We start from the raw sequence: 22126 nt of genomic DNA, 5'->3' as shown, positions 1-22126 counted from the left end.
GTCACCAGAAGCCTCCTGAGATGAAGATGAGCGTTGCTTACTGCTCCAGTGCTAGCCTTAGGGGCTGCTCAGCTGCTGTCACCCAGCCAGGCTGACAAAAGAAGTTGTGCTCTTTTCTCCTGTCCCCTTTCACCACTTCTTCCCATCCCATGCCCTTCTCATCCTCTCTGGGGCTAACATCAAGCGCTTGGCAGCATTGCTTGAGGAGCTAACTCAGGCTCAGCCAACAAACCCTGATTCCTCCCCGTTGCAGAAAGGTAAAGATGAATCATTACCCTTACAGGTGTGAAGATGCGGAAGCCTATGAGTTGCAGGATGGGGAGTTCAGCTCTGGGATCTTCATGAAATATTTGAAGAAACATATTTTGCAGGAGAAGAAGGTTACACACATGCTGGAGGATGTGTTAGAAGGTAAAGAAGTGCTTTTAGCCCGAGTTAGAAACCATTCATTTCAGCAGCAGGGATGAGAAGAGAGATCAGCAGAAGCCAAGTCCCAGCAAGGGGGACAGTGAGGATAAACACCCACACTTCCCCTGCCCCCAAAATCAAGTTTTGTGCCATGCCCCGTGGAAAGTTTTAATAACCTGGCAGCAGGACCAGGATGCTAATGTTGGGTCTGAAAGGCAGGGTGGCAAATAAGGAACCTGGAGTGACCCTTGTGCCTCTAAATTGTCTCCTCCAGACATCGGCCGGGATCCCTTGGTCACTGGGAAGCAGGTGATGGAGATCAAACACACTCTGAAGGAAGCCCGCTCCCTGACAGACCCCATCTGCCCCCTGGGAGCAGCCGTGGAGCGCTGGGGATGTGGCCATGGTGAGCTGTGCAGGGGTGGAGGGAGCAGGGGGGTCGCTGTGCCCCTCAGAGGCACCTCTCTGCAGAGGGATCACTGGAGGAACTGCATGCTGACCCCACTCTGCTTCCCCTTGCAGAGCCACCGAGAGAAACAGTGACATTCCCCTGTGGGGCACAGGCAGAGCTCCGCTTCCAACACCTTTTCTCCAACGTGATGTCTGTCTGCGCCAAGCTGCAGGAGCCCCCGGCCCACATCACTGATGCCCACCTCATGCTCCGCCAGCCCACCGTGAGTCTCGAATGGGGAGATGCCGGTCCCATTCCCCTTGATTCCCACTGGGGCAGGAGGGGGAGGGAGGGTTGTGGTGAGCCCAAGGAGTCCCAAGGGCTGGAAAAGGCTGAACCCATCTGAAACAGGATCCCCGCCACTGTTACTGCTGACACCGCCTCCCTGCAGGAGCTTTGTGCTCTTTAAATGCTCCTTCCACACATCAGTGGTTGGCAGACTGCCTGCCTTGCTCCTAATGCATTGTGAAAAGGATTTAGTGCCAGTTTCAATGCCTTTAACCAGTTACTCGTCAGACTGATTTCTGGCCTGCCTGATTAAATTATTGCATTTAATCTGATTGAGATGAAGAGCCTGTCTGTTTTCTGCGTTTGGAAGCAGGTCTGGCTTTCTGAATGATTCCGTCTTAACCCGCTGTGCTAAAATATCTCAACACAATGATATATTCTCATGGACTTGTTCCCGTTTGATCTATACCAGCTTCCTCATACCCCTTCTCACACCTTTCCTAACAGACCATGCTCACAGCGTGGTCTTTTCCAGTGGTCTGCACGCTATTGCCAAGGATTTAATCCTCTTGCTGATCCTTTTTGCTAACAATCTTCCTCATTTTTCTGTAGTCCCTTTGCTGAAGCGTAGCATGACTGTGGTGGATCTTTTGGCCCTTGCTGCTCATGGAGGGATGCTGCCCCTAAGTACATTGTGGTCACCGATGCGGAGCAGTGCATCCAGCGGGAGGTTTGGAGCCTGATCCTGCCCCTTAACAAAACCAGATCATCATTTCCCCTTGTGAACTCCCAAAACGCACCTGAAAATTTTGTGTGTGGGTGCATGTGTCCATCCCACGGCAGCGCTTGTGGGAAAAGGGAGACCCATCTGCTTGCTCCTGCATCCCAGACTAGCACAAGAGGGATCAGGGAGACAAAAAGGGGACCCAGGAAAGCTGGAGTGGTAAAATCCCTGTCCCTGTCTGCTCCATGGCGGTGCTAGCCTACACTGACCTCCAGTGGTGTCTGCTGACATGGCAGCACATCCTCACACCTTGCAGTTCATCGAGCACGCCAACCATCCACCCTGAGGCCACCCACACTCACCCTGGGGACCAACCCAGAGATTCAGGGTGTAGGAGGACACCTGGCTCCTCTGGGGATTTGGGCACTCTGGCTGCATCCTTGCTTGCCAGGGACACTGAGAGGAGCCAGAGGACCGTCTGAGCGCACTGCTGAGATGCGGGAGCTGGAGGCTGAAGGCAGGCAAACACAGGCATGATGTGAGGTGTATGTTTTAAGCCCTGGGAGATGAGTTCAGGGGGCCGTTTGGCTGAGGAAATGTCAGATTTTATAACATTTGCCATATTCTGACTACCAAAGTGACTTCAGCAGAGAGCTTGGGCTTGATGTAGGGCTTGTCAGAGATAATTATGATGGGCTTTTCTAGCATTGTTTCATTTTCTTTAATTGTCCAGTGGTAGTGTTCTTTCCTGTCCCTTGTCTTGCATCTTCCTCAGAGAGAGAAGCTATTTTAGGACATAGGTGGAAATGAGTAATGCTGAGAGCTAAGACATTCAATTTTTTTTTCCTCTGTACTGTTTAAATACCTACTTTTTTAAACTTTTGTGTTGAAGCTCCATATTTTCAAGTCAAGTCACTTGATCTGGAGCTGTTTGACCTAATGGTCTCCCCATTCACCTTCTCCCCATATTATTTAGAGTATCTGAATCTCTGGGCCCACCAAAACTCTGGCCTTGCCAATTCCAGGGCATCATCCTCATTAAATAGTACATTCCATCATGGGGAAACATTTGTCAGTAATTACAAATGGAATATAAATATTAATTCAGAAAATTCTTTTCTCCATTTCCTGACTCCTAGCCAGCCAGAAATGATAAAGGAGACTAATGGAAGGAAATAGTTGCCTGTGTGCATTGTAATTAGATTGTGGAAGTCATTGGCGCAGGAGGCTACAGAGGCTGGGAATTTAGCAGAGTGCATGTACTTGTGGATAACAAGTTGCTGTCGGCAGAGAAGCTCTGAGTCTCGTATGTCAAGGCTTTAATTGATCCCTTGAGACTAGGTCACTCCTTGCCCAGATGAATGTCTTGAAGGTCACCAGGCTCAAGAGGTATCTTCAGTGAGACGCAGTCCAGGAGAGATGAGAGGTCCAGCAGAGCTGGTGGGGTGGTTTTTTTGTTGCTGGTTTTCTTTTTTTTTTTTTTTTTTTCCCCTTCTCTAAGCTCAGGAATCCCAATGAGCAGGCAAAGGCTGCAGGAAACCTGCATGGATGTGCCAGGGGCTCCTAACTGAGCTCAGACGTGACAAGCAGGGATGTGAGAGGTAGAAGGAAGGGCAGATGGCACAGGAGGACTGTAGAGACATGGATTCAGAGATGGTGTTAGGAAAGCCAAAGGCTGTCTGGAATTGAATCTGATGGCAACAAGAAGGGCTTCTACATCAGCAAAGGAAGGCAAGTAAAATACAGCCTTCCTGCTAAATGGGTCACAGACCCTGGTGACACAGGACATGGTAAAGGACAAGGTACTCAGTATCTTCTTTGCCTCAATCTTTACTGTTCGGAGTGGTCTTCAGGACTCCCAGACACCAGAGAGGAACTCTGGGGCAAGGAGAACTTTCCCCTGGTGGAGGAGAATCAGATCATGGAGCACTTAAAGAAACTAGGACATAAACCATGCCACGAGTGCTAAAGGAGTTGGCAAATGTCACTGCGAGGCCACTGTCAGCTCATGGTGGTCAATGGAAGTTCCTGAGGCTTGGAAGAAAGCCAGCGTCCCTCCTGTCTTTTAGAAGGGCAAGAGTAAAGATCTGGGAAGGTGATGGAGCAAATAATCCTGGAAGGCATTTCCAAACCCAGTAAGGACAAGATGTACAACTGGAATCAGCCAGTGTGGACTACAGTGTGGACTACCAAGGGGAAGCCATGCCTGATAATCTGATAGCCTTTGTCTAAAGGCTTTTAGCAGTCTCTCACCTAACTTCCTCATAGACATGCTGAGATAACGCTGATGAGATAACAGACTAGATAAGTGGATAGAAAACAGACTCAATTGCCAGGTTCAAGAGGTTGTGATCAGTGGCATGAACTCAAACGGGAGGCCAGTCACTAGTGGTGTACCCCAGGGATCAGCACTGGTGCCAGTCCTGTTAAATCTTATTAACGATCTTATTAGATGTTAAATCTTATTAACAAGCTGGATGATGGGTCAGAGTATATTGCCAGCAAGTTTGCTGATGACACAAAACCAGAAGTGGCTGATGCACCATCCAGGGGAACCTGGGCAGGCTGCAGAGGTGGGCTGGCAGGAACCTGATGAGGTTCACCAAGAAGTGCAAAATTCTGCCCCTGGGGAGAACGAGCCCAGCCCAGGGATGTGCTGTGGACACCCAGCTGGGAAGCAGCCTGGCAGGAGAAGGCCCTGGGGATCCAAGGTGAGCAGGAGGCAGCAGGAGGAGGGAGGGGATCCTGCCCCTCTGCTCAGCACTGGGGAGGCCACGCCAGGAGTGCTGGGTCTGGTGCTGGGCTCCTCACCAGAAGACAGGCGTACTTCTGGGGGGCCAAGGAAGGACACAGGGAAGCTGAAGGGCCTGGAACATCTCTGCTGTGAGGAGAGGCTGAGAGAGCCGGGAGTGCTCAGCCTGGAGAAGTGGGGACTGCTCAGGGGGAGCTCACCAATGTCCATAATCACCCACGGGGCGGCTGCAGAGAGGCTGGAGCCAGGCGCTTGTCAGCAGTGCCAGGAGCAGAGGCACTGGGCACAGGCTGGAGCATGGGAGGCTCCATTTAAACTTCACATAAAACTTTTCTGCTCTCAGGGTGATTGAATATGTTTCTTCTGGAAAACCAGGGCTGCGGCTTTACTTTCAGTTTTCATTAATGACATCAGTGATGTGTCACAGCATGAGCTTATTTAATGTGCAGATCCCGTAACATGGGGAGCGCTGCAGTGTGCTGAAAAAACAGGGTTGGGTTTTAGAAAGATTTGGATAAGCTGGAGGTGCAATCTGACAGCAAGGCTGTTACTTGGCAGGTGCAAGGTCCTGCGCACAGGCAGAAGCAAGCACGAGAATAAGCACGGGATGGGAAATGACTCAGTTGCTCTGGTCAGTCCACAATGATTGGTGCAACCAAAGCAGGGCAGAAAGCTCTGCCAAGAGCTCCCAGGTTTGTGTGAAGCCCTCTCTGGTGCTCAGTGTTGCTGAGGCTGGAGCACTGGGTCCTTGTTTGGGTCAATTTGCTCCCCCGGTCTGTGCCAGAGAGAAACAGCACATCTGATCTGGATGTTCAATGCCAAGGAATGTCTTTGTCCCGTTCAGGGAGGCTGCGTGGTTCTCCCCATCCCAGATTCCTGGTGCTGCTTGGCTTTTCATGCACCAAGTCTTAACTTGCATTGGAGTCTTGTATTCCTGCTAGTCACATCTGCAATATTTGTTTTTTTCTTAGGTTGAAAAAAAGGGTAGCGTAGCCACAAGGGCTTGAAGTTGCAGGACAATAGATGTTCAGGAGAAGAGTCTCGTGCATTAGAACAGATCTGAGCATCCCTGCCCTGCTGGCGTGAACCAAATTGCGATGTTAGTCGCCAAAGATTCACGGTGACCACAAAGGCTGGTAATGCAATTGCAAAAGTAGGCACTTAGAAGTCATCTGATCCACAGCACATCCGTGGCTGCAAGGAGAAAGAAGGGAACATGGCCCAACCCCAGCTCCAACAGGCTGATGGATCCCAGAGGAGGCACTTGGGGACAGAGGTTGTGGATGTGGGGATGCACTGGGGAAGTCTGTGGAAGTCCAGCAAGGTTCAAAGATAACTTTGGCACCTTCATAACAGTCCAGAGATGCTACTGAAAGCACAGGCACAACCTTCAACTTGAAAAGTTGGTGATTTTCCCATGGCAGGAGGCTGGCAGGGTAGGCTTACCCAAGGCAGGGCTGACTGCATGCTTGCCCTGTCTTTCCATCGCAGTGCAATGTCAGCAGCATCAGGTGAGGTGAAGCTGGCTGGGTGCGGTAGGAGCACTCTGCTCCTTTTTGTGGTCCTCTTGCTGAAGTCCTGCATCGGTGGCTTCCAGGCTGCTCCGCTTGGTCCCTCTGTTTGGTCTCCAGGTTTATCTTAACCCGGCTGCTGAGTGCAGCACAGCAGTGGCTGAGTTGAGGGAGCTCGAAGCAGATACCTGATGTGATGAGCCAAAGAAGGAGAGGGCAGGAGAGGGCAGTGTTCATCTGCAGAAGGTGCTCTGCATTGCACTCTGTCTTCTGTTTCAGACGCAGTTCATTCCTGCTGAAGGAACCGTGAGGAGGCTCCCTGAGCAGGAGAGCTGTTCCATCCTCCTATGAGCTGTGTCCTCCCTTTGTTGGCACAGCCATCCCCCTTCCTGCAACTCCATTTGCTGCCCTGATCTCTCCTAAACACCCTCCAGTTTATCTTTCCAGTAATGAGTAGCCAAGTGCAGTGATGGGATTTGGCTTTGCTTTGTCCTGAGATAAATGCTATTTCTTCAGCCTGCCTCTGGTCGACCTGCTGGATCAGCAACAGACAGATGATGGGCTGTTTACTCCTGTTCTGCCAACATTGCAGGCAAAAGTGACTGTGATGCCTGTAGATCCCAGCCAGCATTTGGGATCCAACATTTTAGCTTCCACCCCCGGTATTCTGGCCAGAAACAAATTGCTTTGGCCTTTTGCAGGCCAAAAGGGGAGGCTCCAAGAGACGATGGTTACTGAATAGGATCTCATAGAGAGGGAGCTGTTCTGGAAAAAGTTTGAGTAATTAGGGAAGAATTGACAGTTCTGTAGATGGCAGGGGCTAGCTCAGCACCCAGCACAGCTCAGAGCTTCCTCCAGCTCTGCCTTCAGAAAACTCCTTCCTCCCTCCTCGACACATCCCTTACACTACAGGTGGCTGTGATATGGGCTGTTGCTGCTATCTATACTGCTGGAGATCCCATTACACCACAGATTTCCTGTTGCTGCCCTCAGGGGATGTTTGGCTAGGTTTTCCCACAAGGCGTGTGTGTAAAATCTCTGTATTTCTGCTGTTTGCACTCTGTACTACTTCCCTTAGGGTACGCAGCATTGCCCCTAGCCCGTGGCAAGGGCACAGGCCAGCCCTGGTCCCTGCCATGTAGAGAAGCAGCATGTTTGATGGACAGTTGTTCCTCCAGGCCTAAGCTGACACTGAAATTTCCTTACATTTCCTTTGTCTTTCTGACCCAGGAGGTGGATGATGTGGCCAACCTGGAGGAGAGCCGCCCGGATCAAGTGGAATCTCTGCTGGCATCTGTGTGCAAGCAGGAGGAGCAGGACTGCATCTTCCAGCTCTGTGGACTACAGAAAATTCAGGTAGAGGGCTGCCATGTGCAAATCTCTGTTGTTCCCTTGCTCCCTCACACAACTGGTACTCTCCATCCCCACTGGCTGTGCCCCTCTGACCATGCATCTCTTGGCTCCATGCAGAAAGTGGCCAGCATCTGGGCTCAGACCCTCCTGTGTTGCAGTGTAGTGCCCATATTGATGTTAGAGGAGCTTGTTGGTCTCCAGGGCACAAAAGCTGACTTCTTTCTCTTGGCTTATCCTGTCCTTCTGTGCTGTCTGGCCAGAGAGGCTGTTCCTTGCCTGTAGCAACCTCGCAGAGGTCAGGATTAGCCCAAATGTTTTGGGTGAAGGATATCTCACTAAGCATTGTGCTTGCCTGAGAGATGGGCACATAGGCTGGCCAGGAACTCGAGCAGCAGGAGAGTTCATCCCCTGCTGTCAGAGTGATACTACCAAACCTGGGCCAAACTCTGCCTCTGGCACACTTCAAAAGACTCTCAAACTATTTAAAGACCATGAGAAGGCAGAATTGCTAGTTGCCTGCCTTGTCTCTTCCAACAGATTCTCTCTTTGCAAATAGCAGCATGCACCTGCTTTCTCCCTTATTTTTTTTCTCCCTCTATCACCCAGCCAGTGGATCTTGCCAGGTGCTTATCTGCTCTGCTCCATGCAGGCTCACCCTGAACGTTGCTCCCGAGCTGCTGTGTGGATCTGCCTACAGTGAGCTCCATTTGCTGAGAACAGTACGTGCCTCGGCATATGGCAGCTCTTTCAGCCCTTGATTGTTCCTGGAGCTCTTTTCTTGAACCCTTCCCAAGCTGTTAAATGCAGACAAGAGAGCTGGACCCTGTGTTGCCTGCCAGGCACACAGGGAAAATCTCCTTGCTGCATGATACATTTCCCTGCTTTGTACAGCCAGGCATCTCAGGCACAGCCCCATGCTAGAGTTTCACGTTCAGGGATTTGGCTGCCATGAATCTGCTATTTTCTGATTTTTTTTTTTTCACCGTATTTTATAGAGATCTAAAGTAGTACTAGACTGCAAATGGATCCCTGCAGAGCATTGCTGTTTTAAACTCTCATTTTTTACTCTGTGATGTGAGTTTTATATAAGTGATTCATATGCCTGCCCTTGCACGCCTCCCTCTGTGTGTGCAGTGCTGTACTGTGGCTAGGACAGACGTCATGACCAGGACAGATGTCATGGCCTTCCTTGTGTGGGTGCAGTTTGCCTGGGCACAGTCCCTGTCCCCTCCAACTCCCCTGCACCAGCGCCCTGGGGTGATGCTCTCCTGCACTGATAAGGTCTTAAGTGAGGTGGCATGATCTCAGGAGAGGTCCTGAAATCCAGAAACCATGGCTCAGGCCCTCGAATGCCACAAGCGTACACAGCAGCTCATCTTCTGTGGCAGCAGCATTGCTCCAGCACACCACAGCATGGGGCTGTGAGCCTGCAGAACAGCCAGCAGAGTCCGTCAGGATTTTTGACTGAGCAAAAAAGCTGTGCTTCAAGTCTTAGTCTCCGAATCACCTCGTGTCTTTTGCTCTCCCCTTCTAGGTGGATGTAGTCCTACAGTTGGATTTGCATTACACCCAGCTGAGCACGAAGAAAAGGACTTGTGAAAGCCTTCAGAAAATCCTCCCAAAATCTCTGCTGGGGCAGTTTTTCAGCCAGAGGAACTATGCCCAGCCAAAGTACCAGAACACTCCTGCCTGGGCGGACCCGAAGGGGCAGCAGGCATCCTTGAGGACAGGTGCTGGCCACAGCTTGCCCAGCAGCAACCCCTCCAACTCCAGCAGTGAGCCAGAGGAGAATGATGAGAGCAGCCTGAGCGAGCTCTGCTCAGCATTGCTGCGGGCTGGCCCCCGGGCAGGAACAAATCCTTGACCCTGCAGGCTGGTGTGCTCAGCTGAGGGGTGGCTGCCTTGTAGAGGCAGCAGTTATATAAGTGCTAAAGACGGCGGAATTTATCTGCTTCCCAGCCGCAGCGATCGCCCTGTCCAAATGAGGCCAAGGCTGCTTTTTTGGAAAGGCTTCTCCCATCTGGTCCTGAAGCCTGCTGGAAACGACCCCTGTCCCACATGAGGCTGTAGGCCAAGGAGTCGCTGTCACGTCTGGCGGAGGACCCAGCCACCCGACAAGCCATAACATCTCCAGACAGAACCCAACAGTGCTCACAGTCAAGGGCACAGGATGATGTTTTCTGCGAATCGGAGTTTGTGAAGCAAGTGCCTGAAAGCGAGCGTTACAGCATTAATTGTGTTGAGAAGCCCACAAACACTACAGTCCTGTGCTACAGCAGAGGCACCATCTCAAAGGCCACAGCTGCTGTTACTGCTTGTGCAAAGGACACAAGGAATGACCAAGGGACCAGACAAAACTGTGTGAATGTGTAAGCTTTCCCCTGGGGTTGCACTGGGGGTTTCCTTCCTTCCAAATCCTGCTTGTGTCCAAGCAGGTTTTAAATTATGTGTTTATATATTTCTACAGAATGTATTTATACTCGAGGCAAGAAAAGTGCTTGCTAGGAAAAGGAGGCTCAGACATCCTGTCAGGTGCATGTTTACAGTGAAGGCTGGTTTTCCGTCAGTAGTAGCCCCTTGTAGCATGTTACATTGGGGCATAAAAGGGTGTTTCTGCGTGGTCCTGAGTTCCTCTCAGATGCAGAGGCTCTACATTTGGGAGATGGAAAAAAACAGGATGGAGGAGGAAGAACTTCAAAAATAGTTATTACTGCGACTGTTTTTTGTCGTTGTTGTTTGGTAGGTTTTGTTTTCTTTTGTAAGTGCCTGTCTCAGTGTACATGCACTGTGGGCAGCCTGAAGCACTACTTTCTGTGGAGAACCAGCCGTCCAGGGAGGAACACAGGTGAGGAGGCCCAGCCTGAGTGGTTGCAGTCTCCTCCCTGCCTTCTCTAATTTTTCTTTAATAAGGATTGTCCTGGGAGGACAATCAAATAGCACATGGAGGCCAGTGACCCTGTTGAGGTGTGGGATCTCCATCCCTGGAGACGGTCCACTCCAGACTGGAGAAGGTGCTGGTGAGCTGATGGAAGTTGGCCTTGCTTGGAGCATGGAGCTCTACCAGAGAGCTCCAGACAACCCTTCTGGCAATTGTGATCCTGTGGCAGGAGGAATTTGGAGCTCAAAGACTTCTTGAGAAGTCAAGGATGGTGGGGTGGGATGGGGAGAGTGCCTGAGCTCTCTCCGCTGTCTTGCTCTAAAAGAGGACTGGAGAGAACATTTTCTGAGTTTTGGTTCTTCTTCAGCAGTGAAGATAACAGCATATCAGTGTACAGTGGGGACTGCCTATTGCAGCATGGAAAAATATGAAATGCTTCTTCCAGATAAACCATCCTACAAATGCTGGAAGCCTGTCCAAAGAGAACAGAGGAGGCTTTTATTCTCTTCACAGTGAGTAGAGCCAAGGGAAAGAAGAGAGGCCCCATCTGGCTGAAGTCTAGAAAGCCTACTAGGAAAAAAATGTAAAGCTCCAAAAAAAAATAAATTACAGGATGAAGTTTAAAATAGAATGGGCTGATAGAGAAACTAAACCAGAAAATAATAAACTAATTGAGGGGAGAACCAAAGATTAAATCACCACCAGCAGAAATTTAAGACGGGTCAGTTGGAATTGCTGTGGAGCCATTTAGGAGGAGTACAGTACTCAAAAGGAGGGATTATACACACCCTTCTATACCGGTGGGGCAAAGTGTGTCTCTGGCTCATGTAATTACGGCGGATGTCATCTCATGTGAATGTTAATCTCATTCAAAGCAAGGCTGTTTATTTTTTCTAAATAAAACACTTGGTGTTTTTGAATGCATAGTTCCGTGCGGCTCTAAGTTAATGGTCTTTGTTTTTCCCTCTAAGTGCCAGGGTGTGACGTGTGATTTAATATTGCCCTAATGCTTTTTATGCTTTGAACTGTGTCTTCTAGCATTTTATGCATGAGGACTGCTTCCTTTAGGTAACAGTATACTGAAGTGTGGATTTAGCAAGTGGATCAAATGTCATTAGGTAGGATGAAATCCTACCTAATGGACCCTTTGAGCGGGTGCAGAGAAGGGCGATGAAGCTGGTGAGGGGCCTGGAGAACAAGTCCTATGAGGAGCAGCTGAGGGAGCTGGGCTTGTTCAGCCTGGAGAAGAGGAGGCTCAGGGGCGACCTTATCGCTCTCTATAGGTACCGCAAGGGAGGCTGTAGCGAGGTGGGGGTTGGTCTGTTCTCCCACATGCCTGGTGACAGGACGAGGGAGAATGGGCTTAAGTTGAGCCAGGGGAGTTTTAGGTTAGATGTTAGGAAGAACTTCTTCACTGAAAGGGTTGTGAGGCATTGGAACAGGCTGCCCAGGGAAGTGGTGGAGTCACCATCCCTGGAAGTCTTCAAAAGACGTTTAGATGTAGAGCTTAGGGATATGGTTTAGTGGGGACTGCTAGCGTTAGGTCAGAGGTTGGACTCGATGATCTTGAGGTCTCTTCCAACCTAGAAATTCTGTGATTCTGTGATTCTGTGAAATAATGTCAGATGAAATGTAGAGATAAAATCATGTCAGCATTCATCGTGAGTTATCCCCCTCCTTTGTAAAGGGTGGCCCGCAGGTGGCAGGGCCAGGCTTAGCAGGCCTCCTGTCCTGGTGCCAACTGTAGGACGGGGACTTGTCTCCCTCAGCAACTCTCCTGTTCTTCAGTCTTGCCAGCACTCTGCATTCACCCTCGATGGGGTCCTGCACCTCCTTCACCCAGAGATCAGGGTCATCCCCAGCCAGCCTGATGGTCACTCCCATGTGGGCCTGGATTCATTGTAGGAAAAGGTGAAGCTGTTTCTGTATTCCTACCGTACTGTACCCTACCGTACACATGAAATGCTGTGGTGGGATAAATGTTTATTGCCAGTAAGTCTTCCCTTCAATCTGTGGTTCCGTCACGGTTGTCCTCTGCTTATCCTGATCCTGGCCCAGCACTGACCCTGCAGCCTGTGGCCATTCCTCCTACTGCATCTGTTTCTCACCTGGCAGCATGTATCCCACCCATCTTTCTGTGTCATTTCAGGTTATCCCTCCATCCCCACCAATTCTGAGTAGATTTCCATGCCTGTTCGTACATTTCCTGAAGTAGCTGGTGATTGCTCCAAGCTTAGAGACCTGGAAATGTGATGCTATCCCACTGCATTTCTTTACGGGGGTCAAAGCTTGGGCAGATCCTATAGCTGAGCAGTACGGGTGGGCTCACCTGTCTAATTCACGCTACCTTTACTGAGAAAACCACCCCATGACTTGGTCTGTTTCTCCGAGAAGGACTATGAGACCCACTGAAGGCTGGACTCCTTCATTAGCTGCACAGCTACAGGCAAGGTGGGACCCCAAATCAGCTCCAGTTACATTCCCTCTCTGCTTCCATGCCTCCATATAACTGTGGCCACCACCCTCTGCCTGCAGCTGTTTCTGGGCCAGTCTGTGCCCAGGGGCTACGAACAACAACTTGAGCATAGCATTTTGAAGCATTTTAGTAGGTAATAAAGCTGCCTTCCCTTTGCCAAAGTCTGCTACGCTTTCTTTAACAAGCAAACTGAAGCTTTAAACAGTCATTAAACTCATGAAAATAGCATCATCTAAATGTTCAGTAATTTGGGGATTAATTTTCACTTCTTTTTTCCTCTGTTCATGCAAATGTGTTGAAGGGAAGCACATTGGTCAACAGCCTGATGTGCTCGTCCTGTGCTACACGGTTTGTCTGGGATCAGTTCTCAGGTTTTTTTCTGCTGATGTTTGGCAGTTCCTGACAAAACAAGGCAGATGCACCCAAACAGAGTGAGAAAACAAGGCAGTAAAAAGCAGGGAAATGCCATTTTGTCTGTTTTATTTAGTTGCTGGAAAATCACTGGCCCAGCACGCAGCTGAGAATTGTGTTTTGTGTGGGCTGGCATATATACCCGAACCTGGCGTGCTTCCATAGGCAGCAGATTCTTCAGGGTTTGGTCTCAGCTGGCTTTTTTTTGTGAATGAATCAACGAAAGGGTAGATTTGTCCCAGATCAGCCACTCTCCAGACTCAACCAGAGAGATAAGTGTAAGGCAGCTCTCTCTGCACCTGAGGAGCTGATCATGCCTGTAAACTCCCAAGTTAGGGATGAGAAGAGAGCAGAAGCAATGGGTTCGTATCTCAGGACAGGCAAGGACACCAGCTATTCTCGTCTGGTGGTGCGAGCTGCTGCTGCCATGTGTTGGCAATGGGAGCTGCCTCTGAAAGAGCTGCATCTGGTCACCAGCTCTCTTCATCCAGATGAACGTATCATGCCCAGTAGCTTTGGACCTTCCATATCAGCAGCTCTACGGAGCATGTCCCCATGCCAAACAGATCTTCCTGGCACATTTTGGTAGCTGAGACATCAGCATGCCACTCCACCAGGGCATTAATGCCACGTATCCAAGGAGCAGCGCGGAAGTGGGGCAGAACGTGGGCTGTTTCTGGGTTAGAACAACCCCTCACTGGCTGCTAATCCCACCTGGATTCATCCCCGTTTGCTCTGGGTAAGAGCTGTTTCCTACTGGACTCATCAAAACTGCACAGGAGAGAGCCTGGGATCCACTGACCACGTCTGTGAACATGCCTTGAATAAGATAATGACTTGAGTTGGTCTCATAGAGGAACTTCTCTATTTCTAAAGCACTGTTGTAGGTTGTGAGCCGAGGCTTACTTCTGAAATACGAGGCAGTGGCAGTCGACTTCTTAAGGCACAGCAGGACCGTGCACAAGATGGTAATCAAAGAGCAGACTCAGGACTAGCAGGGAGCTCTTGAATTGCTGAATTCAGGTGGTACTCCAAAGGCAGCATGTCCCAGATGGCCTTTATCCATCATGCCTTGCACATGCTGACACCCACGGCTGTGTTCTCCTCTCCTAACACTGGCAATCATCCTGCTTTGAGCAGGAGGTTGGACGAGGTCCCTTCCAACCAACGCTTCTGTGATTCTCCTACCAGATCATATGTCCAATAGAATATACATGTTCTGGGTGTCTCTGAACAGCAGGCAGGCTGGGAGATGCAAGACTGTGAAATATCCCTACTGCCTGTCCAGAAGGCAAACAAGGACATGGGTTCAGCTCAACTAGTTCTGAAACTTTGTTTTGAAATTAAAATAAAAATAAATAAAAATAGATCAGGTCTAGAAAACAAGGGAAAGGTGGTGAAACAGCTCATTTGGAAATGTGAGATGGTTCAGATTCAGTCATTCCAGGCTTCCTCAAGAAGCAGATTGTTCAGTAATGAAGCCAGGAGGATGGTTTTAAGTAAAAAGGGTGAGTGAAGTCATCCACCATGAAGGCAATAAACCCAGGACTGCTCAAATTTAAAGGGCTGATCTGCATTCAGGCAAGCTATCCTTCTGCAGAGTGCTGTGATGCCTCTTTGGAAAGCAAAGGCAGGGGCAGGTTTGGTGGCATGGTAAAGCCTGCAGACGAAGACTTCATCAATGGTGATAAAATTATTGATAGCACAGCCTCCTCACATGGTCACAGAGGTCTCTCCTCTATCAAAGATTATTTCAGTGACTGCTTTGCCATTGTTACTAATCACTTGGAATTGGGTCCGTGACATCATGTGGCAGTGAAGAGAAAAGCATATCACTGAACAAATGAGACTCCTTGAAATGCTTGAAGTTGCTTCTTATCTTCACAGTTTGGATAACCTTTTGCATAGTAATCAACAATTTCAAATGTATTGGTCATATCACCTCCTCAAAGAGACGGAAGACTCTCTTTGAAATTACAGACCAGACTTCATATATGCGAGAAGCACTGACGCGGTGTCACGCAGTAACGATGAGCTAATGTCTCTTTGATAAAGCTGTCTTCACCAAGTTTGATTTTCTTGCCATGGTGTCAGAAATAGTTGACGAGACAGACGTGTTATTAAGTGGTAAAAATAAACAGATGGAAGAGGCAAGTGAGAGATTTCAGCTATGACTTTCCAGAATGTTTCAGCGAAGAATAACCTAATTTCCATTCCCTACTGGAGATGAAAGATGCGAGGTACTTACCCAAGTGTTGTGCGGCCGCCGATCTCGTGCATCAGTGGGGCCGACTTGCACCCACTGTAATGCCTCTGCTTGAAGGTCACACAGTTGATGGAGCAGTTGGTGTGCCTGGAGAAGTGGTGCTGGTCCTGACCTGCTGCTACCTTTGGAGGCAAAGCCATCACTTTGGAGAGTGTTGCTGGATGTTCAGGCGTGTGCCTTGGTTCCTGCTGGGCATCACCACCTATTTCTGAGCCCCCCCACCTCTGTGCCCTGCCTCTTTTCTCATCCTCCCCAATCTGCAGCACATCTTCTCCACAGCTTTCTATTTTGTCTCACCCTTCCGCAGCAGTTTGGCCAGGGTTGTCAGACCACACCTGACCAGGGGAAGGGCAGATCACAGGCAGGCCAAGCATTTCTCTTCCCCTGGGATTCCAGCAGCTGGAGCACTGCCTCATGCAGAGATGTGACACTGGCACAATGCTACGTGGTGACAGTATGAGCTTGGAGGAGCCTGCCTCTGAATCTGTGTCCTTGCCACAAATGGGCTTGAGGGAAATCCTTTTTTTTTTTTTTTTTTTCTGTGGGGTCTGTAGAGGAGGGCTGTTGTGCCCCGACCTGGGCAATACATTACTGGAAAAGTAGAGGGCAGCTTCTGCCATGTCACTGCAGGGCTGCAGCCATCTCCAGCCTGCCTGTCGGATCCTTCTGTGTTGCTTAATATCAATTATAAAATATTAAATCAGATAAATACCTTTGGCCTTTCTGGATGATAAGAAAATACATTGTTCTCCCTCCTCAAATGCTGTTGTTTTCACTGGAAATGCTAATGGGATTATATAAAGGTTATTTCAGCCTCCTCTCAAGACTGGAGACATGGCAAAACAGTCACAATGCCCTTTGTTTGTGCCTTTTCAATGACTGCTTTTATCTCCAGGTATAGGGCCTATGCATCTTCTCAGGTGCTCACTTGCAGAGTCCTAGGGCTGAGTTTGGGGGGGGGAACACCATGGAGAAGATAAACATATCTGCACTGTCACATTGGAGATCTAGAGGAGAGCTGGCAGAGCAGAGACCCCTGGGCGTCTGGCAAGGATCTGATGTGCATGCCCGGATGCCCTCGGTTACCTGCCCTTCTGCATTTTTCATTATGAGCATCCAGGAGCTCGCACCCATGGCTCTGACGTGCTCCTGCAGTACGTCTGCGCACCAGTGTCCACACGTGCAGCCTGGGGCTCCGTCTTCTGGCTTGCTTTCTTGGAGGCTTCTGTCTGTGAGCCTGTGCTAGGATGCACGCATGAGCGCACGCGGCTCTTGCGATGAGCAAGTAGCGCAGCACGGTCCCTGCGTGCGACCTCCAGTCTAGACGGGCCTTCACCACAGCATGCAGAAGCGACAGGCTGAGTAAGAAGTGTAGCTCATGAGCCAGAGACAGCTGCAGAAGCAACTGTGGAGTGCCCTTCCCTCTGTTCTCTGGGAGAGTGCTTCTAGATGCATATTCTCCTCTTTTTTTTGTTGTTGTTTTTGCTTTTCAGCCCAGGCCATTGATTTTTACCAAGTCACTCCCTTGCATCCCAAAAGCACCCCTGTGACATAGGGAGGGCTTCTGATGGCCTGATAGCCATGTTGCTTTCCAGAGAGCAGCAGTGTACAGACAGACTATAGGAATTTGGGTGGTCCTGTGCGAAGCCAGGGGTTGGACTCAATGACCCTTCTGGGTCCCTTCCAACTCAGGACATTCTACAATTCTACGACAATTTCCAACACCAGAAATGTCAGGAAATAATCTCTTCTCACTGGAGAACCCCCCCAGCCCTGCCTCTGTGTGGGCCGATGAATGTATTCGTGTAGGCAGGCACTGCCTTGAGGGATGGGGTCACAAACCTCGTAGGCATCAGGCTCTGAGCAAGAGGCTGTCACTCTGTCAGCAGCCTCTCTTTGAGCAGGAGGTTGGCCTGGGGATCTTCAGAGTGGCCTTCTACCCTGGGTCCTTTGAGGAATCTAGAAAAATTGCTGCAAAATTATGCTTGGCTGTAGTCTCCCGCCTTCGTATGTTCTCCTGGAAGAGACGAAGTGAAGATAAAAATGAGTATGTGGCCAATGCAAGGACACCATTCCCTGCCTGTACCACCTAAAACTTCATGTTGCTCTGGGTCTTTCATGGTAGTCAGTGGCAGATGGGCTTGTGCTGATACCCAGGGGGTTGCCAGAGCTGTAGGATGGGGATTCACGTTCTTCCTAAAAAGTGTAACTTCATTGTGTCAACACATTAGATTGAGAGGAACAAGAGGTCCTGGAGAGCAGGGGGACATTAGGTAGGACAGCCAGGATGACATCTTTCAAAGAGAAGGAGACGGTGGACGTCGCTGCATGTTGCAAAGAGCAACATTTGCTCATGTAGCAAAGAGCATGGGCAGCAAAACGGGTGCATTCCTGGGGTTCAACGGATATATGAATTGTAAATATTGTTGCTAAAAGTTGTAATTCTCTCTTTCGAAGTTATTTTGTTGGTGTCCCTGGAGGATCATGCCTGAGAGGTCAGAGACAGCGCAGAGCAGCTGCTTTGGGAGGACAGATCGCTTGCTGCTGATGGGGGCTTTCTGATGCACGTTGACTATGCAAATTCAGAGAGTAGGTTTGGTTTCCTCACCTAATTTCTCACCTAACTTCAGTGAGACCGTTTGAATCCTCCCAGACTGGAGAATCGCACAGCAGAGGAAGCCCACAGTTTGATCGTACCCTAACAGGCTGTGATCTTGGCCACGTCTGCAGAGGTGCATGGACGGGATCCGCGTGCTTCTGTGTGACTGCTGCTCCCCACCAGGCTCTTTTGGACGATTCTTATGGTGTGCTTGAAGGGAGAGGAGGGAAAAGGCTTCAGAAGGCAGACAGCCCTTGCCACGTTATGTCCTTAAACCACCACCGCTCCTGCTAAATTAATACCTTCATTCCCTGTGCTGTTCCCCAAAGCCCCACTGCTGCTGTGTAGTTCTCATCCTTTCTCTTCCTATACTTCTTTCAATAGAGTCTCCCCGGCACCTGTGTTAATTAAAGAAAGCCTGAAATCTAATTATTAACTCAACATTTCCAGTCTTGAGATCATCCTTTCAATTGCATTGCTGATATAACAGAGCCACCGAATTCCCTCCCAAGACTGCTGAGACCCACAAGATCACGAGGAGCAGCAAGATGAACCAAGCTGCAGCCAGCTCCCTGGAGCAGCACTGTGGGCAGGGAGCAACCCCACCCAGGGCTCAAATTTCAGTGAATTTTGGGTGCCCATGCACCATCAACTCTTCTGTGCATCTTGCTCGTGAAACAGTAGGGTCAAAGCTGGAAATTTCACATGAGAGGTGAGATCTCATCTGGATGTCCAGTCTTGGCACTGTTTTGGGAAAGTGCTACTGAGGATGTGATAGACAACACCAAGAATAACACTGGAAAATGTACTCCATGAGGAAAAATGGAAGGTTCTTTGTTGTTGAGACAAAGAGAAAATTCATAGAAGGCATAAAATCAATCCCTCCCAGTGGTCTGCATACTTAGTCTGACAGACTTTAAAGTACCTCAGGTGATGGATGCTTATCACTCAGTGAGACAAAGCAAGAGCCTATTTAATGCTCTTCCCTTTGATGTCAGCTGAGGCAACGCACCTCAGCTCCACCAGCTGGAAATCAGCAAATGCACTGCAATCCCACAGCACATCAGCAGGCTCTGGAGGCTTCCTTTCAAGTGGCTGAATCAAAAGGACTATCTCAGACACCAGCAGTCCCCATGCAACCTGCAGTAGTGCTTGTCCTGAAGTGTTTTCGTGGTGTGCACCACATTTTGCCGGCCCTGACTCTGCAGGGCCTGACCCAAAACAGGCCTAAGCCTGGCTGGACATTGCTTCTGCTCCCTGCCCTGGTGACCACTGTGGAGAAATGCAGAAGGGTGGGTCTGAAAAGAGACCAACATCCACTCCAGACCCTCCTCACCATGCTTTGAGTACAGGCGTGTTTCGGCCATGAGGAATGGGTGCTGATGCTGGATATAGGACCTACCAGATCAGCCCTCTCCACCTCCCCTTGGAAAAGTGCCTTAAAGCTGGGGGGTTGTAGGAAACTATGATAGTAGCAGTGGTGTTAGATGGCAAAGCACCGATGCTCAGAAAGGACTCCACGAAGCCTGGGAGGAGACGCCCCGAGAAAAGGGGATACAGGAATGGAAAGGACAGTCACCAGGATTGCTTTCAGCTCAGTTCGTCACCTGCAGCGATGCGACATGGCAAAATGCTCCAGGGGCAGACTTGAGAAACCTCCACCACCCACACAGGCCAATTGATTTATTGCCTGTTTCCTTCCTACCTCAAAGCCATAGGTTGTAATTTTACCCTGTCTTCCCCATTGTAATTTTACTCTTTGTCTTTATCAATGTTTTAATGAATTCTGCTTGACCCTTTCATTGGAAAAGGTGGTTTTTAATTCCCTCCCCCCCTCCCCGGCCCGTAATTCAGCAATGAAATAAGGCAGCTTATTCATTCCTGGCTCCTCTCCACAATATTCTCTTGCAGGAAACACTTCTGCTTCCAGGTAGACTGCAATAAGAGCGCTTAGCACAGCTCTCTGCTGCGCTGGAATGAGTCAATGTGAGTTCAACCTTTGGAAAATTGTTTCTTGAAGGCCAGAGACATTTGTTTGTCCTACCCTTAAATGTCTTTCACTGACATATCACAGCAACCACAGCCCATCACTTAGCACCCTGAGTGACAGCACTGTGTAACTGATGGCCCAGTGGATGCCTAACAGGATAAAAAAGAACATGAAATACTCTAATGTCCACAGTTAATGGGGTCAAAGGAGGCCTACTGTAGACAACTACATCTTCAGATGACTTTTGACTGTGCTAGTACAATGCTTCCTTATCATCACAGTTCCTAGTGTTTTTAAAGCATTAAAAATATAAAACAATGAAATGAAATGAAATGAAATGAAATGAAATAAAATAAAATAAAATAAAATAAAATAAAATAAAATAAAATAAAATAAAATCACCACAACAAATCCTACAATTGTTCTTATTTTTTTCTTTCTGAAAAACCTGCTTGTCACAGCCCCTTTTAGCTTCATATCTTTCTTCATTTTCCTACCAAAGCTTAGTTTGAGCAAAAAGTACTCAGCCTCCTGCACCACTCATGAGATGCTGTGTCCTCATTCACAGTGTTATTTTTTTTCTTTCTTCTTTCATAATGGACTTGTAAACAGACAAGATAGCTTCTATTGTTAAACAAAGCAGCGAAAGCCTCCAGGACACATGAGACACACCACCGGTAATCTCACTTAAAATCAGGTTTGAATTTAAGGACAAAGCAACACGAGAATGGAAAGATACGGAGATAAATTCCCAAGGTCCTTCTCTCCCTTGGGACTGCAAAACCAAAGGTCTGGAGAAGAAGGAGGAGAAAGCCACTGGCAAGTGAAGATCAACTTTTAGGAAACAGATTTTGCATCTCACATGCAAGTACTACAGGGCTGAGAGGGGTTGCTGAAGGCTGTGACTTCTCCAGGGATGTAATTATTGCTGCTTAACACCAGCCTTCTGCTCGAGGTTTTTCTCAGTAAGGCCTACAGAGGAGCTCCGAGCCTCATGCTGGGCTCCCCAAGCTGACGCAGCTCTGCCCTGCCACAGCACGTGGGACTGGCGGTGCCGAACCCAGCAGCGTTACAGATGGGGTCTCCATCCACGGGGATCTTCCAAAAATGTCTGGAGGTGGCCCTGGACAGGGAAACAGGGATTAGACCCAAGGGTGCCCCCAACCTCAACCATGCTGTGACCCTGTGATTCCGTGAGAGATCGAGCATGGAGGATTTCTGCCTCCCCTGGGATTCCTAGAAACTGGCGATGCTTGAAAAGCAAGAACAGGCTGAAGGTGTTGCCTTGCCCAGCTACAAATCCTCTTGGCTGCTTTCAGGGAAAATCCCACACCAGCAGCACAGAGCATCCCCACGTCTGCACCTACATTGCTCTCTCCTGCCTGTGAACATGCAAAGCAACTTTCTGAGCTTTCTTGGCAATGATTTTCTAGGTACAACTGCACTAAAAATGCTGTGAGCATGCTACGGGCAATTTAGGACAGGGAGTCCTTGTAGAATTATTATTATTATTATTTTTTTTTTTTTTTTTTGCATTTTTTCAAGCTTTGGTTAAACTTTTCAGTGGTTTTTGGTTAAACTTTTTCAGCGGTGTGGGCTGCAGCTTTGGATGCTGCTGGTCTGGCTTCCTGCCCCAGCAGCTCCCACTAGGGCTGGTTCCCACCTGGGTGCAATGCCCCACTCCTCATTTTTGCCCACACGACCACTTGTGGGACTACCTGAAAGATGATGGGGGAAGTAGTGAAGTTTAATTTCTTCCCCAGAATGGGTTTTAACATCTGGATCAGCTCTCTCTTGTCCATAGAGTGGTCCAGCTGCCATCACATTGTTCCACTGGGGGCACAGAGGTGAGAACAGCTCAAGCCAGCCTTGTCCCTGATCATTCTGCACCCGGTTCACATTCAGCAATCAGGTGTTGAGCCCCACAAGCAGTTGTGTTGGCAACACTGAGGCACAGCCACACAGAGCGCAGGGCTTTGCGCTGTCTCTGCTGTCAGCACAGAGGATTGTGCAAGGGACTTTGCCTGCCCAGGCCTTGGAGCATGTTCGTACCGCACTGGAGCCTGCAGCTCTCATGGG

The 22126-nt window shown here is 49.3% G+C and overlaps 1 protein-coding gene across 4 annotated transcripts in view; it reads left to right on the top strand.

Moving 5' to 3' along the window:
• Positions 1-11231, top strand: part of LOC311213457 (mucosa-associated lymphoid tissue lymphoma translocation protein 1-like) — a 28081-nt gene extending 16850 nt beyond the window's left edge. For all 4 annotated transcript variants that reach the window (XM_084293468.1, XM_084293469.1, XM_084293470.1 and 1 more), the window contains 5 exons: positions 284-411; positions 683-814; positions 931-1082; positions 7305-7430; positions 8962-11231. In XM_084293468.1, the coding sequence (XP_084149594.1) occupies positions 284-411; positions 683-814; positions 931-1082; positions 7305-7430; positions 8962-9291 (868 nt within the window). In that variant the 3' untranslated portion in view covers positions 9292-11231. The remainder of the gene's footprint in view (positions 1-283; positions 412-682; positions 815-930; positions 1083-7304; positions 7431-8961) is intronic.
• Positions 11232-22126: the final 10895 nt, after the last annotated feature.

Source organism: Netta rufina, assembly GCF_964035555.1.
Source record: "Netta rufina genome assembly, chromosome: 11".
Lineage (NCBI taxonomy): Eukaryota > Metazoa > Chordata > Aves > Anseriformes > Anatidae > Netta > Netta rufina.
The sequence above is the reverse complement of the archived record's forward strand: the minus strand, read 5'-3'. Positions and strand labels throughout refer to the sequence as shown.